Here is a 15,230-nt window from a genome sequence, read left to right on the forward strand (position 1 = left end):
TCTTAGTACAGGTAAATTGTGATAAACGGTATTGCATATGTGTATGAGTGATACTCTCTTCCAAACAAATCTTATCGCAATTTCGGTTTAAATAAAAACACGGGAAACAGCCATTTATTATCCCGTCCAGTTAAAAAAAATCAGGAAATTTATTTTGCGTATTGCGTTTTCATGACAGTAATAAAAGGTGTAGCTACTCAACTACATTTAGCATAAGAATTATTGATTAAGAATTTTGTTGTAGCTAGACAAACTGGATTAAGCTACTTTCACTTTCATCCAAAAGTACCTAAAGAGTTAGCTAGAGAGCCAGAACGGCCAAACAAAAGTAAATAATAGTGTACACCAAACTTTAAAAGAACAAGAATAAAAAAATGTAGCTATAGCTAGTTGGCTTCAGCATGACGCTGCCTTGAAATCTACGTCTGTAACCAAAATCTTTAAATTGCTTTGTACATTTTATTGGCTTTTTAAATGTAATATGCCCAAATCTTTCCACATTCCGTAAACTGTGCATCCCACATCCCTTTAAAAGACGTTGCTTTTGGGAGAGATTTCAGTTTCTGAGAAGTTTTTGACATAACGTGTTAATAAATTTTATTGTGAAAATTAATCAAGAAATGTAAGTATAAATGATTGTTTCACAGCAATGTGCTACAAAAACTCGACAATATTGACTCCCAACTTGAAATTATCGCATCAATCTCTAAGATCAAAACGCATATTTTTCGAAACATTGGTCTTTGTTTCAGACATTAACCGGCAGAAAACTAACAAATAATAAAACAGTGTTCTTTCCTATTCGTTATTCCGGATACAATTAATAAAAACATCTGTTTTTAGTATTTGTTAGTATTCAGGTATTCGTTGGTATTTAGTATTCGTTGGTATTTGTGTTTATGTGTTATTTGTTGGTAATCGTTGGTATTCATTGGTTATCGTTGGTATTCGTTGGTATTTGTTGGTATTTGTTGGTATTTGGTGTTTGTTGGTATTTGTTGGTATTTGTTGGTATTTGTTGGTATTTAGTGGTATTCGTTGGTACTTGGTATTCGTTGGTCTTCTTTGGTAATCTTTGGTATTTGGTGCTCGTTGGTATTCGTTGGTATTTGTTGGTATTTGGTATTCGTTGGCATTAGCACGCACAGTGTATTTACAAATTTCAGGTCTGGAACGCTTGCGTTCTGTTAATTGCTAACCATTATTTTCTTTTACAAGTTCATACTTTACATTATCAATCTTTAAAATAAACTGATGCAGTAAATCGAAGAGTAAAACCAAAAACAGAAGTATTTGTAATAAAACGACACAGCCAAACTATTAATCCATTAATAGCCTTCTCAAATCTGCTTAAGTAATTAACTAGTCGATGAAGCCCGTGGAGAAATCCACTTAGGCAAAAGGACAATAAAAAAAGTTGTTTTAGATGCTTTCCTGTCGTCAGCAGTGCAGTGCAGATAAAAAAATTCGCGTAATTGTTTATTTGTTGTCTGTAATGTGTAGAGGTTGAAACGCTGGTCAAAGTAATGTACAGAATCATATGTTCTCGCCTAAGGAGATATCAGGAACGCTTAAGGAGATATCAGGGATTAAAAATTTTGCTGACATTAGCAAACACCTCTCAAAACCTTAAAAAATTCTTTTAGAAAATTGTATGCCTGTTGCCTTCATCGTATAGATCTGGAAATGCTAATCAAGAAAATGTATAGGATCATGTACCTTTGATAAACGGTTACAGAGATATTAGGGTTTGAAAGTTTTTTAATGACGTGCATTTCGAAACGGATTCGGGGACCCAGGTTTGGAAAATTTACCCAAATTAGTCCCAGGTGGTCCCTATTTACCCACGCGGTGAAAAATCATTGGCGTCACCACTTCGTTTCCAAGTTATTTGGCCTCGAAGTTTTAGGTGCACTTTAATGGCTTCATTAATTTAACCCCTTTCGCCCCCCCTGTCGGTTTTTTTATAATAACTCCTGATTGCTTTGTTATATGGCTATGATACTTACTGAGTTTTAACATTTATCTTTTAGACACCTGCATGCTAAATTTTTAGGTCCCATACCTTTCAGAGGCTTTGATATTGGCCATTACTCGAAACTACCCCTAAAAATCTCTATGAAATCCTTATAATGAGGAAAATATAATAACTCCTGTTAGGATTATCCTTAGAACTTAAAACTTGCAACACAACTTTGTTTAATCAAGAAGAATTATTTTGAATAGTTTGGACACGTGACGAATCCGATTTCCCGATTTTGTCGGATTTTACCAGAAAATCGGAAAAAACGGATTTTCGGGCAATTTTTTATCCGATCCATGTAAAAACCGGAAGATATGTTAAATAACACTTATTTGGCTTTCAGAAACTTCAAACAGAATGTAAAAATTCGCTCTAGAACAAAAGTAATTATATTTTAAGCAGATAATGGCATTCTTAACAATTTTTAGACTTCTGATGGCGTCACAGAAAATGTGCTGACGCAAGCAAAAATTTATTGCCGCTATTTTGTTTCTTTTGTGACGTACTATAAGTGTGCCAAGTTTGATTCAATTTGAACAATCCTATAAAAAGTTATTGAGGAGGGGGAATCCGCCCCCCCCCCCCCCCCTCCCCCCGGTCATAATATGTTCGAAAAACCCCGGACCGAATAGGGTTAATATAGGATATTGACGTGAAAGTAGTGTTATTGACGTTGCGCCATAACGTCAGAAAATTTAACATATTAGACATAAGTTTTTCGCTGACATCAAAGGAAAATGACGATATCCACTTTGCCTGTTACAAACAGACACAGTCTCTGTATTATTATAAGAGATCTTTTGTTTGGTAAAATTCCATCATAAATTTGTAAATTGATCCTTTTCAATGGGGCTTAATGTACAGAAAAGAACTTCATTATATAAAATTAAACACAATTACGTAAGAACAACCTTGCATCCATTCAAGTTATTTTTTGTCATTGTGCGTTAACAGAAATAACATTTTTAACCTGTGCAAAACAGGTGTACTTGCAGTTTTTTAATATAAACAATAATTCAAGAAATAAACTTAACATCTCAGAATGTCTTTATTTTTTTTAATTTTTTTTTTTTCACAATAGTATACATACATTATAGAAACAATAAAGCATTGCACATTAAGAAATTTAATTACTTTTAATCCACAGCATTGTAACTGGAGTATTCCTTTGTGGCATTATAAGGACATGAATATATAAAATCGTTGAAAAGAAGCTGTGATTAAAAGTTTCGTCAAAGAAGAAAAAAGCGCAGAATAAGTAGCTGGTTTCGGTAGGAAATACAATAAGATTTTTAAATGCCTTTTTTTATCTTACTTAGTCTATGTTTGGTCCTTATGGATTTTTCAGACAGCATAAAGGAATTTGCTCTTCAAATTTTACAGAAACTGTGTCAGAAACGTATTTGTTTTCAAATTTCCTGAGACAAGAAAGACTTTTGAACTTCCTCTGGCAGTGGGTCGTCTTAGTTATGAACCGTGTGCTATTGCTGGCCGTAACACAATCATCTCTTACGAACATACAACCACTTATCTCTTATAATATTACGGAGAGTGTGTCCGTGTGTCTGTAACAGGCAAAGTGGATATGTCCATTTTTCTTTGATTTTGCCGAAAAAGTTATGTCTTAAATGTAATATTTTCTAACGTAACGGCCCGACGTCAATAACACTACTTTAACGTCAATATCGTACATTAAATAAGGAAGCCATTACAGTGCACCTAAAACTTTGAGGACAAATAACGAGGTGGCGACGTCAATGATTTTTTACCGCATGGGTAACTAGGGACCACCTAGGACCAATTTGGGTAATTTTCTCAAATCTGGGTCCCAAAATCCGTTTCGGAATGGACAAGTTGATGACGTCATCAAAAAACCTTTAAACCCCAGTATTTCTGCAACCGTTTGCCAAAGGTACATCATCCTATACATTTTCTTCGTCAGCGTTCCAAGATCTATTCGATAAAGGCAACGGGTATACAGATTTCTTAAAAAAAAGTTTTGGTACTTTTGCGGGCACTTTGCTAACGTCGGCAAAAGTTTTTAAACCCTTATATCTCCTCAGGGGTTCGATGAAAACATATGATCCTACACATTATTTCGACCACCGTTTCAACCTCTACACATTACAGACAAAGAATAAACAAATTTCGCTAATTTTTTTATCTGCACTGCACTGCTGACGTCAGCAAACATCTAAAACAACCCATTTTTCATTGTCCTTCTGCCTAAGTTGATTTCTCCACAAGCCTTATCGACTAGTTTATAATAAAGCTCAGTTTGATATTTTGAAGACATCTGCATTGGTGTTAACTTTTTGTTACTACGGTTATTATTGATAAGTGCAATTCTTTCTCTAAGTCGCACAAGTAGCCAAATTTGGAAACATCAATCTTAAAAACAGATAAAAATTTTTAAAAAAATAAAAGATTCTTAGACAGCGTTCTAAGGACTTTCGTATGAAATAATCTTTACAAGATTTTTAAAAGAAGTAAAGTTTATATATGACGTTAACTTCTTCTTTGTAAAATCACGCAATAAGAGTACCTGTCACTCGTTATGTAAAAATAGAACCAGGTCTTAGATTCTGAGTCCTGCTACTATGCCCTGATCTTAATTGTGAGTTCTGGCTTTCCAATAAGGACCTGGGTCCTCTTTTCTTTTATGACTTATTTCCTTAAATATAGACGAAAACTTAAAGTCACAACCACACAATATATTGATATCAATGCGCTTCGGAACTCAAGAACTATAACAACAGATCCCCAACCCTCGGGCATCTTGTATCTTTGCTGACATCGGAACGGCAATACCAGCATGGCCCTGAAGAAGGCTATCCGATATGAAACCTGATTGGTGCGAATGTGTCGCGTATTTATTGCGACAGAAAAAGATTTTGGCGAGACGGCGAGTCTGGGATAAACAGAAGAAAGCTAATGGTACAAAGATGGCGAAGAAGCTGTACCATTCTTTTTTTTCAAAGTGGATGTTTTTTTAAAAAAAGCATTACTAAGCAATGACAGTGCAAGAATAGCCACCATAAAGTGATATTGCCTACGTGGTAATTCGGCAAGTTCAATAACTAGCTATCTAGCTACACTTACTAGCACACTATCAAGATAAGACCAAATCAACTTGTTCCCATGTGTTGAGCTAGCAGCTTGATACAAGGAATGTCATGACACGAAATTATTAGCTAAGGAACCCAGTGTCGCCCACAACACATGTCAATTGTGTACAAAGATTATGTTTGACATTATTTCCTGTATAGACAAATTAGTTTTTAAGGAATGTCAAAGATGTTTTTTTTAAAAAAATGTATATCGCAGTTGTAGTAGCAGGTATGTTTTTTTACTTGACATTACTTTTAGTTACCATAAAAAATGTAGAAAGACAATAGGTTACCGTCATTGTCATTTCATCATTGCATGCACATTTATCTAGCCTAACTCGTACAATTTAAAAGCTCAATAACTTTGGCAAATAAATAAAACTTGGAAATTAAAAAGGTATTTTGAGGAAGAGTTAAAAAATTACAAATGTTGGGCGAATAATGAAAGGTAAGAACAGTTTTAATGAAATGATTCCTGCTAGGTCAATGGACAAGCTATGAAGAAATTTCAGACAAATCAAATTGTAAATATATTTTAATTTACACTATGATGGCTAAATCTAAGATTCACTAAAGATAGTGTTAATTTTCTACATGCAATACAACAAGTATTACATTTCAGAAAATATCGGTTGCTTTTCTACTACATCAGGTTTCCCAAAATCTCCCAAATTAAGCTGTAAGAGTTGTTTTAATAACACTTTTAACAAATTTTAATTCTATTTTTATCGGCACCATGTTGTTAAAGCATGTAGTGAAATTAAATGTCTGTATAGGTGTGTTAAAATTAGCCATTTAGATATGAAATGAAATGAAGTGATAAGAACAGTTTTAAAATATTTATTAAGCAAAAGCTTTTCGGTGAAAAAAACATTAATTATTATAAATTATTATATATTATAAATTAGTGCTATAGGTGTTACAATAAAATGAGAAATCAGATTTAAATGTATAATATAAATGTCTGTAGATATTGAACAGTTCATCACTGTATATTACGCGTTATTCAATAGTGAACATAAAAAAATTCAAAAAATTAGTCCACAAAAACGGGTAGTAGTGTCCGTTTTAATTAAAATTCCCATAGTTTCAGTAAAATTTAAACATTGACTTGAGATTTGGTATGATGTGGTTTTAGACTGGTTTGATGAAATTGAGCCAAAAATAGTTCCATTATCATCATACTTTCTGAGTTTGAGAATTTATGCTTTTTCAGAGACACCAACAAGCCGTTTTTGACTGTATATTAATTTAGACTAAGATACAGGTTTAGAAAATATTAAAAGTAATTATAACATTTGCCAGTCAATTATGCCAGTAAACAAAATGATTTGAAAAGTGCGATTTTGTGGAACTTAATCTTGGTCCAAAAGGTAGCACGCAATACTTTGCTGTCGTTCATTTACAAATACGTTTGAAACTATTAGGACAGTAATACATCATTCAAGTAATTAAATCGACAAATTCGATTAAGTAGACTGTTTAGCACTTGCAAATACATTTGTCGATCACTGAGGTTTAAAACAGAAAACTCTGATTGTTGTATATCAAATGTGTGAATATAGAAAAAGCACATAACTCTCTTGGGAAATCAAAGATAGTAATAAAACGGCTTCAGTAGATTGACGAATTATTTGCGCTATTAAAGGACAGCCCCAAAAGCAATTAATGCAATTATGTTTAACATATTTGAAGAAGAAACCAGTGCAGGCATCAAAACAAACCGGTAATTAAAAACGGTGATTAAGGGGTGATTATTATAATTATTTTTAATTGTATTATAATAATGTTGCTTTTTATTAGGTGAAAACATATACATCTGATGATTGTAATAACATGCCTTTAATTGTATTTTAAATATGTTTGTGTTTTATTAGGTGAAAAACATATGTACGTCTGATGATCACTACACGATTGAGCTCCGTGTGTTTATAACGTGCTTATATTTTATAGGCACATCAAAAGATAACAAACCTAACTAAAAAAGCAAAAGCAGTCGAGATGGAACAGAAGACCTCATATCTATGTTCCCGGTTTAGAAGATTACATTTCACCAAAACTAAGAAGTAAGTTTTAACCTAATGTACAAATCGATGAATCAAAATTTTAAGACTCAAATCGTGTCAAGCAATGTTTGTTTTGAATTTTTCTGACTTAAATGATTCAACAACAGGCGACATAATATTATGTGCAAATGAAAAGAGCCAAGATAATCTCCATATGAATAAGGCCGATTGTCTGTCTGTTAGTCCATCAAAATGATACTCATGTAATATTAGCTCCGTTGATCTTGCCAGTAGGCTAGCAAACAAGAGGGAATCCAATTACTAAGAAACCGCAAGATTATAATATGGTAACCTAAACACATATATCCGTACACATTGGCTTTACTTCTTTGGTAAATATAACAAGTTGCCATAATATGTTTTCGGTGACTTCTAATTTCATTTTTGACACCCTTTTATTCTATTTACTGTGTCCATAAACCCTCCAAAACAGAGAAGTCCGATGCAGAGAAAACAAAACTCGCAAGAAGCCAAAATTTTTGTTTGAGGAAAAATTAAAACAGAGAAGTTCGAGATAAAAAGAGAGAAAATTGCTTAGAGCGTACAAAGATGCCTAAGGGACCGATACTTTAGAACTGTGAGATAGGCAGTAGTCGAGAAAGTGAGACCACTGCAGTTCTTTTCAACTTATCACCACGAGGGAGAATTTTCATCACCATAAGGGTGAATTTTCATCACCACGATGGAGAATTTTCTTGTTCTTGCTGTAAGGGACTAATAAATGTTTTTGCTTTTTTCTAACTGCGAAAAGATATTTACGTTGGAGCGACTGGTAATGGACACAATTATATAGCTTCACTGGCAACCCTAAAATTTTCTCTGCATAAAAACAAAACTAAATCAAATTCTAATATTGTGTTATTACCGTTAGGAACAAAATCATAACAAATCAGGCTAAGGCTAGAAAAATAAGAACAATCATTCACAGCTTAGATTTTACCGGTTCTTAGTGTGTACTCGGGGTTGCTACCACAATTTGCACGTGGTTCCTCTTCCAATAATCTCAGTTTGAACTTTCATGATAACCACCGTGCGAGTAATTTTATTACTTCGTGCTAACAGATGCACGAAATAGCTATGAGAAATTTATGTAGGAGGGGCTATCATGCCCTGCGGAATTTTCTTTGGGCCAACAATCTAAAAGAGGGCTAGAGGAAGGTCAAAGCTCGACCAAATTACTTATTTTATCATACTTTATATCTTTTTTAGAATTCTTTGGCTTGGTATCTTTGCTCTGCTACTGTTTGGTATTATCTATCAATTGGAAGCTTTAGTTCGTATCAATCCTAAGAGTTTACTAGGAGAAAACATTGACACAAAGGAAATAAGTTGCTGGAAAGATTTACTACTTAAGAAAAACACAGAACCTTCAACGATTTTATGTGCATTTCAACCACTCACCAACAAAATATTTAAAAGAAAACGAAAAACAGTTGTACTTGGCATGGGCGTTCATTTAGGGCATGATGCTGATCAAGAGTTTTCGTGCAGGAAATCTGGAATAGAGTATATTAGTTGGGAAAAAAGGAGTAAAGATGCGCCAGCAATAACCAAACAGTTTTCAATTTTTCCATATGACCAAACTCATCTGATGAAAGTGCAACAAGCATTTTGGGAAATATTACGTAATCACTCGCAGTTGGTCAAAGCAGACATTATAATATGCGGTTTTGACGCATGGCATTGTCTCATGTTTGCACCGTTTAATAAGAAAATGATTATAAATCCTGGCTATAGATTTGAAGGCCACTTACCAACTAATGGTGAGCAAGCTAAGCACTTGCAAAGTGTACTTTATAACGCAGTTCGATACAACCCTGATGTGATCATGGCAGGACATATTATTTATGATATATTGTACGAACAGCACTTTCTAGGTTCTCACAAAATCATTCCACTCCCTGCAACTGGTTACTATGTGCGCGAAAGATTAGAACAAGAACTTCAACAACAAACATGCCAGGGTGTACCTTTAAAAAGCAGTGGCTATCATCCGAACAAAATGGAGGTATTGATCATGCCCAAAAGGTTGTCTAGAGGAGGGCATATTATTGCTAAAGAAATCAAAAACTACAGTGAAAAATCCAAAAGAAAATACAAAGTAGAACTTTTTGAGGTAGCATTGAGAGGAAGATATAACTATTGTCAAATAGGTGTGTTGATTATTATAAATGTTGCAGCATTATAGTGCATGGATGACAAATTACTTACAAATGCAGATTTCGAAAACAAGTTCATCATATACGCGCATTCAATCTTTCGCTTACGTTTTAGGAACATATCAGGCCGGCATTGTGCTGGGCTATTCTGTCATGTCGTACTTCACTAGCGAAGTAGCAACCTTGGGCATTCCTTTATTTGTGCCTACGCCTCGTTTGTATGCCGAATGGGAGAGAAAATATCACCTGATAGAAGAAAGAAAGAATAACTTAAGTCAAACTCGTCTGGACGATATGAAAGAAAACCCAAGATCCATAAATTTGGGGTATGTTCATAAATCTATTTTCCTTTTTCGTTCTTTATGTCAAACAGATTGCTTTGAAGATCTGAAACGTTGCGCATTCAAAGATCTTACTTTTTCTTTATTTTACGAAGTGAATATTTTTACCACGTTTCCTTGTCCTAATTTTGTGGGAAAAAGAGAAAAATACTTCACTCTCTAGTCCCAATATTCGCGAAAAATACCCATGCTGACGTCAGCAATAATTAGCACATTTTCAAAATATGGACTTAACTAAATAACCAAAGATCGAACATTAAGTCCACTCTGAACACGAAGTCCACTTTGGACATGAACAAGTTTAAATGTGTGAAACTAATATAGAAATACCCCATGCAATTACTTGTGGTGGTAAATTTCGAAATTACCTGTCTTGTATACATATTTTATCCAGGGTTGTAGTAATCAGAAATTCTTTTGTTGCCAATGATCACATTAATAATCTGATCACTGGTAACAAAAATATTTCTGGGCAAATCAAGACAAAATCATTAAAATCATTTATTAGTTAAGCAGAACGAAGAATTTGTTTTCTTTGATAAACCTCGTTTTTAATTGCTTTCTCAAAATTGAAGACTTGCGAAAGGTAAAAGGTTTCGGTATTTTCAGTTAAATAATTACAGAGTAAAAAGCAAAGAGACGCTGCAGTACAATTTACTAGTGACGTTACCTACGATCCTGGAAACAAATCAGAGAAAGGGGATAGGGGTAATCGGTTATTATTGTATTCGTTAACCGTCTAAGTTAGATAAAAATTAAAATAAAAAGTTGGCTTTACTGTTCTTATATTAATATAATTCACTACTTTTGTTATCATTCAAGATAGAATTCGAAATAGTCCGCTCTAAAAACAGAAACATTCTATAGATAATTTGAAACTCCCTATGGAATAAATTCTTGTAAACAAAACGATTACGATGTTCGGCACTTAGAAGAATGTGTAAAGTTAAATGTACCAATTAATCGATCGATCAATCAATCAATCAATATATATTTTCTTTTTAAGCATATACAAAACTGTGTATGATTACAAGACAAACTGTCAAAAAAAAAATACATAACTAAGCTAAATTTAGGCAGTTGGGTCTAGTCAACCCAACTGCCTAAACTAATATAAACATAATAGTCGTTAGCCCGTGGAAAAATCCACCGGTTCGCCCGTCCTTTCTATACCGCATTGCGTGCGTCTCGCTACCTGCGCAGCTAAGCTAACATTTTGCGTGGCAGAAAGACAGACGGTCAGACGTATGCGGGTATTATAATATAGATTAGGAACAAAAATATGATAGCCTATAAAAATTTTTTTCTTTTTCATGATACAAAGTTTAGTTATAGCGATCATTAGTAAGAATGACATGGGTTTTGACAATTTTAAAAGTAACTAAGTTATTCTAAATGTTCTATATATACAAGTAATAAATAAAATGTCAAGTTCAATAAAAACAGGGAGTGTTAAATATAATAGCTAAAAAACAGACACACACATAAATAGTTAAAGAATATCACAAAAGGAAAACTGAGTAGATTTGACAATTTTTATGTTGACGGAGTAACCAAAAAAGTTGACGTTACGAGTCTGAAAATGAGGGGGAATAATTTGTTATAAATTCGTCGTCCTGTATTTAGTAATTTTTGATAAAACTGGATATCTTGTTTTTTATAGTTTTTTATAGAAAATGTAGCTAGCTAGCTAGGTAGTTAGGTAACTAGCTATGTTGAAAAAGCATCAAGATACTTTAACAGTTAAACTTGAACTTGTTTTTCCTCTTGCAAATGTTTTTATCGTAAATGTATTGTAGAAGGGAGATAATAATTTAAAATGCTTTTTGTAACTGCTTTTTTCATAGTTGTTTACATTTTAAGCTACTATTTTTCTTGACGACGGGCAATACCGCATCATATCGGCCCGTCGGCAATAAGTCTTTCTTCTGAATAACAACGAATTAAGAATACGAATTCAATTACATTTAAAATTTAAATTTTGTTTCATTTCTCTTTTATTATTGTGGACCACTTTTCATGCTGATAAGCGTGGCAGCGATCTGCCATTCTTTTTTTATGTTTAATCATGAATTTAGATCAATCACGAATAAAACTAGCTTTGTTAAAACAGATTTCACTTTTACTAACAGACATAGCTATATAAAACATGATTTTGTAAAACCACGTTAGAACATGATGGGGTATGAGTGGGCATAAGCCTATTTTTTGTTGTGACACAACCATCTACTTCCGTATGGATGCTCGTTCTTGTTCTTGGTTTACATGATTAAAAAATTATCCTTATCAATTCGGTATTTGATTTTAGGTACAACCCAAATGACGATTTCAACGAAAAAGACATCTTAGAATGGGTGAAATATTCGGATTATTATTATTACGACGGGGTGCAGCAGTTTGACAGTTATGAAGAACTGTTCGAGAAATTGCAGAATTCGGATCTTAAAGCGATGAGTGATGCAATGCTGAAAGGTAGAAAAGAAAATCGAGATAGAAACGTAAACAATTTGAAAGCTATAGAACGGTATTTTTTTAACGGAGAACAAGAACAGAAGAACCCTTATATGCCTAAGACTTTCTCGGAAGGAATGCAAATTTGGCAAGATAAATTAAAGCCGCCTAAATTTATAATTAGCAATACCCAGACCCTTGCTGAAAAAAATATGGTTATAATCAACTATGAGGAGTATATCAAAGTCTTCACATCAAAGCCATTGTGTGCACTCGAGGTGAAATATAGCATTATATTTTACAGTGTTACTCTAAAAGCGTCGTATACTCATGGGAGTTGCACTTTTTTGAGACTTCAAGATCTGCAATCTGATTCTATTGTTGCGGGAATTATAACAAAGTTTCCCTTGTGGACGTCTGACAGGCTTGTACAAGATTTGATAAGTCTGGTTTATGCAATTCAAAACAAAGCAACGGCAATAACGAAAATCTTTTATAACGACCTTGAACGCTGTAAAATAACCAAGTATTCCCGGTTATTGCCAAGCATCGCTGGATGGAGTGAGATCACATTTCCTACTGCAAACTTTTGGTACGCTTGGATACCCTATACTGATTCCAAGGTAGTTAAATTGTGGTATCGACTTGCATCGAAGTTTGTAGAAGATAAACCAACAGAAGTTAATTGTTTCCAACCGTTATTTCCCACACGTGATTTTTCCACCGAAGATATCTATGCTTTGGATGACTACCTTCAGTTTTGGAAAACCGACGAAAAAGAAAGTTTTTTTAATCTTTTGGATCAGCTAAATTTTGAGCTGGCTGTTAGGGGATATACGACGAAATACTACGCTGAGTTACATCGCACGTGGTTGGAAACAATATCAGGCTATGTCAAGTCGGCGAATGCTTTATTGATAAAAATGCAACATTAGATAAGCCCAATAATTTTGTAGAATTTTGAATTTTTAAAAATAGAAAGTAAATGCTAAATTTGTGGTTACCAATGACTTTAATTGCATTTAATCCTTTATTTGGTATGTATTTCAGAACTTCCTATATTAGCAGAAAATAGGAAGTAAATTTTAAGTGACTGGAACTAAATTTTAAGCTTGTCTTATGATTACAGCAGCTTGTATCACACTAAAAACACTATAATTCTGTGTGCGCCTCACTCAATTTACGACACAGTGCATGCTAGTTCTCGCTAAACTTAGATGTGTGAACACAGTTACTTATGGCTTAAAGGAGCTACAAAACGACTTAATTAAGATCTTCGTCGTCTCCGTCATCCTCGCACATTCTGTATAAAATTGTGTAATAACGAGATCACTCCGGTGGTCAAGGTACAAGAAATATACGGGTATTATAATATAGACTAGTCGTTAGCCCGTGGAAAAATCCTTTATATTTACCCGTCGCAACAAAGTGGACAAAAGTATATTGCATTTGGTATTGGTGCGCATTTTAAGCATTTTTTGTTTCCGTTACGGGACGCGACTTTCGCGGACACACAGACAAAATACGGCTATTATTAAAAAGATATATTTTTCTATATATTTTTCAGTATTCCTTTTTAAGTTGCTTCAACTGGATGTGTATGCAATGATTTAATTAGGTCAATATTTTAATTTACCAGAAAACTTGAGTTAAACGCATTGTAAGCGTTTATACAAAATAAATTATCGATATAAAAATTAGATGTAAGGTTTTAAATTATATTTGGGTGTCAAATACGATATCAAAGATGATTTAAGATATTGTTTTTGTCATTCCTCCCGCCATAAGCTCGACTTCGTGTAATTGACTAAAGTGACAAATAGAGACGCGTGTTTAACCATTCTTGACAATTAAAAACGCGCTTTCAACATTCTTAATAGTTAGAGACGCATTTTTAACATTCTTACCAGTAAGAAACGCGTTTTCAACATTCTTGACAGTTAAACACGCGTTTTTACTATTTTGATAGTTAAAGACGCGTTCCTAACATTCTTGACAGTTAAAAACGCGTTTTCGACATTCTTGTTAGAGACTCGATTTTACCATTCTTAACAGTTAGAGACTTGTTTTTAACATTCTTGACAGTTAGAGACGCGTTTCTAACATTCTTGACAGTTAGAAACGCGTTTTCAATATTCTTGTTAGAGTCTTGTTAGAGACTTGTTTTTAACATTCTTGACAGTCAGAGACGTGTTTTTAACATTCTTGACAGTGATAGTCGCACTTTCAATTTTCTTTACAGTTAGACACCCCACACAGTAAGAAACGCGTTGTTAACATATTTGAAAAGACCTTCTAGAAACTGTTTATTAAAATGTCACAATAGGCCAACGTATGTAGACTATAGTATGCAAATATAATGTGAACAATTCTTTTTGCACAATAAAACATGGGTGTCTTTCTATTTATTGTTGTATTGTTGAAATCATTTAAACATATTTCTGAGAATTCATTTTCTGTCACGATTTTTCTCGAAAGTATAATTGAACATGAAAAAATGGTTTTGGCTTTTTTGCTTACTGCCTCCCATCAAATTTAGTTTTTGTTAGTAATTCGATGGTTAGAAGTGACCTAAGTTTCTTAAAGGACACCCTTATTATGTACCTACGATAATAAATAAAAAGTTATATTTATCCCTGCTGTCATTGTTCAAGTCTACGGCAGGTAGCACGATTAAGTTATCTGGGATCGGGGCTAGTATTCGAGGTCTTTTTGTATGTTATATTTACTTCAAATTAAAACGTTTTATCTTTGATATTGGAATTTGTGGAACCCAAGATCATGTATCCTGTATAATTGTACATTTTTAAAGAACACAAAGAAATATAATTTTTATGGATAATAATTTTTCTATAAAGGTAAAATATGTTTACATACATATTACTTCGACTGTCAGTAACTACAGTACCAGCACCACTAGATATTGATGGTAAGACGAACTTAGATTATAACAACTTGAGTGCAATTTGCAGCACCGGTGTGGCCGTAAATAATTAATACCGAAAAAAATTACTCCCGCTGGAGTGGTAATTTCCCAGGAAATTGTTACTCCCACACGGAAATTATTGCTCCCTTGAAAT

The 15,230-nt window shown here is 33.6% G+C and overlaps 1 protein-coding gene across 3 annotated transcripts; it reads left to right on the forward strand.

Annotated features, from left to right (window-relative positions):
• Positions 1-3,208: 3,208 nt before the first annotated feature.
• LOC130622887 (uncharacterized) lies at positions 3,209-13,143 on the forward strand. Of its 3 annotated transcripts, none has more exons than XM_057438345.1 (5): positions 3,209-3,294; positions 7,087-7,199; positions 8,409-9,352; positions 9,474-9,684; positions 12,008-13,143. In XM_057438345.1, the coding sequence occupies exons 2-5, from the start codon at positions 7,135-7,137 to the stop codon at positions 13,083-13,085; spliced, it is 2,298 nt and encodes a 765-aa protein (XP_057294328.1). In that variant the 5' UTR covers positions 3,209-3,294; positions 7,087-7,134; the 3' UTR covers positions 13,086-13,143. The 3 variants fall into 3 exon arrangements, with proteins under 3 accessions (XP_057294328.1, XP_057294329.1, XP_057294327.1); XM_057438346.1 differs by lacking the exon at positions 3,209-3,294 and adding an exon at positions 4,183-5,581; XM_057438344.1 differs by lacking the exon at positions 3,209-3,294 and having other exon boundaries at positions 7,005-7,199.
• The last annotated feature ends 2,087 nt before the right edge of the window (positions 13,144-15,230 follow it).

Source organism: Hydractinia symbiolongicarpus, chromosome 13, assembly GCF_029227915.1.
Source record: "Hydractinia symbiolongicarpus strain clone_291-10 chromosome 13, HSymV2.1, whole genome shotgun sequence".
Taxonomy (NCBI): Eukaryota; Metazoa; Cnidaria; class Hydrozoa; order Anthoathecata; family Hydractiniidae; genus Hydractinia; species Hydractinia symbiolongicarpus.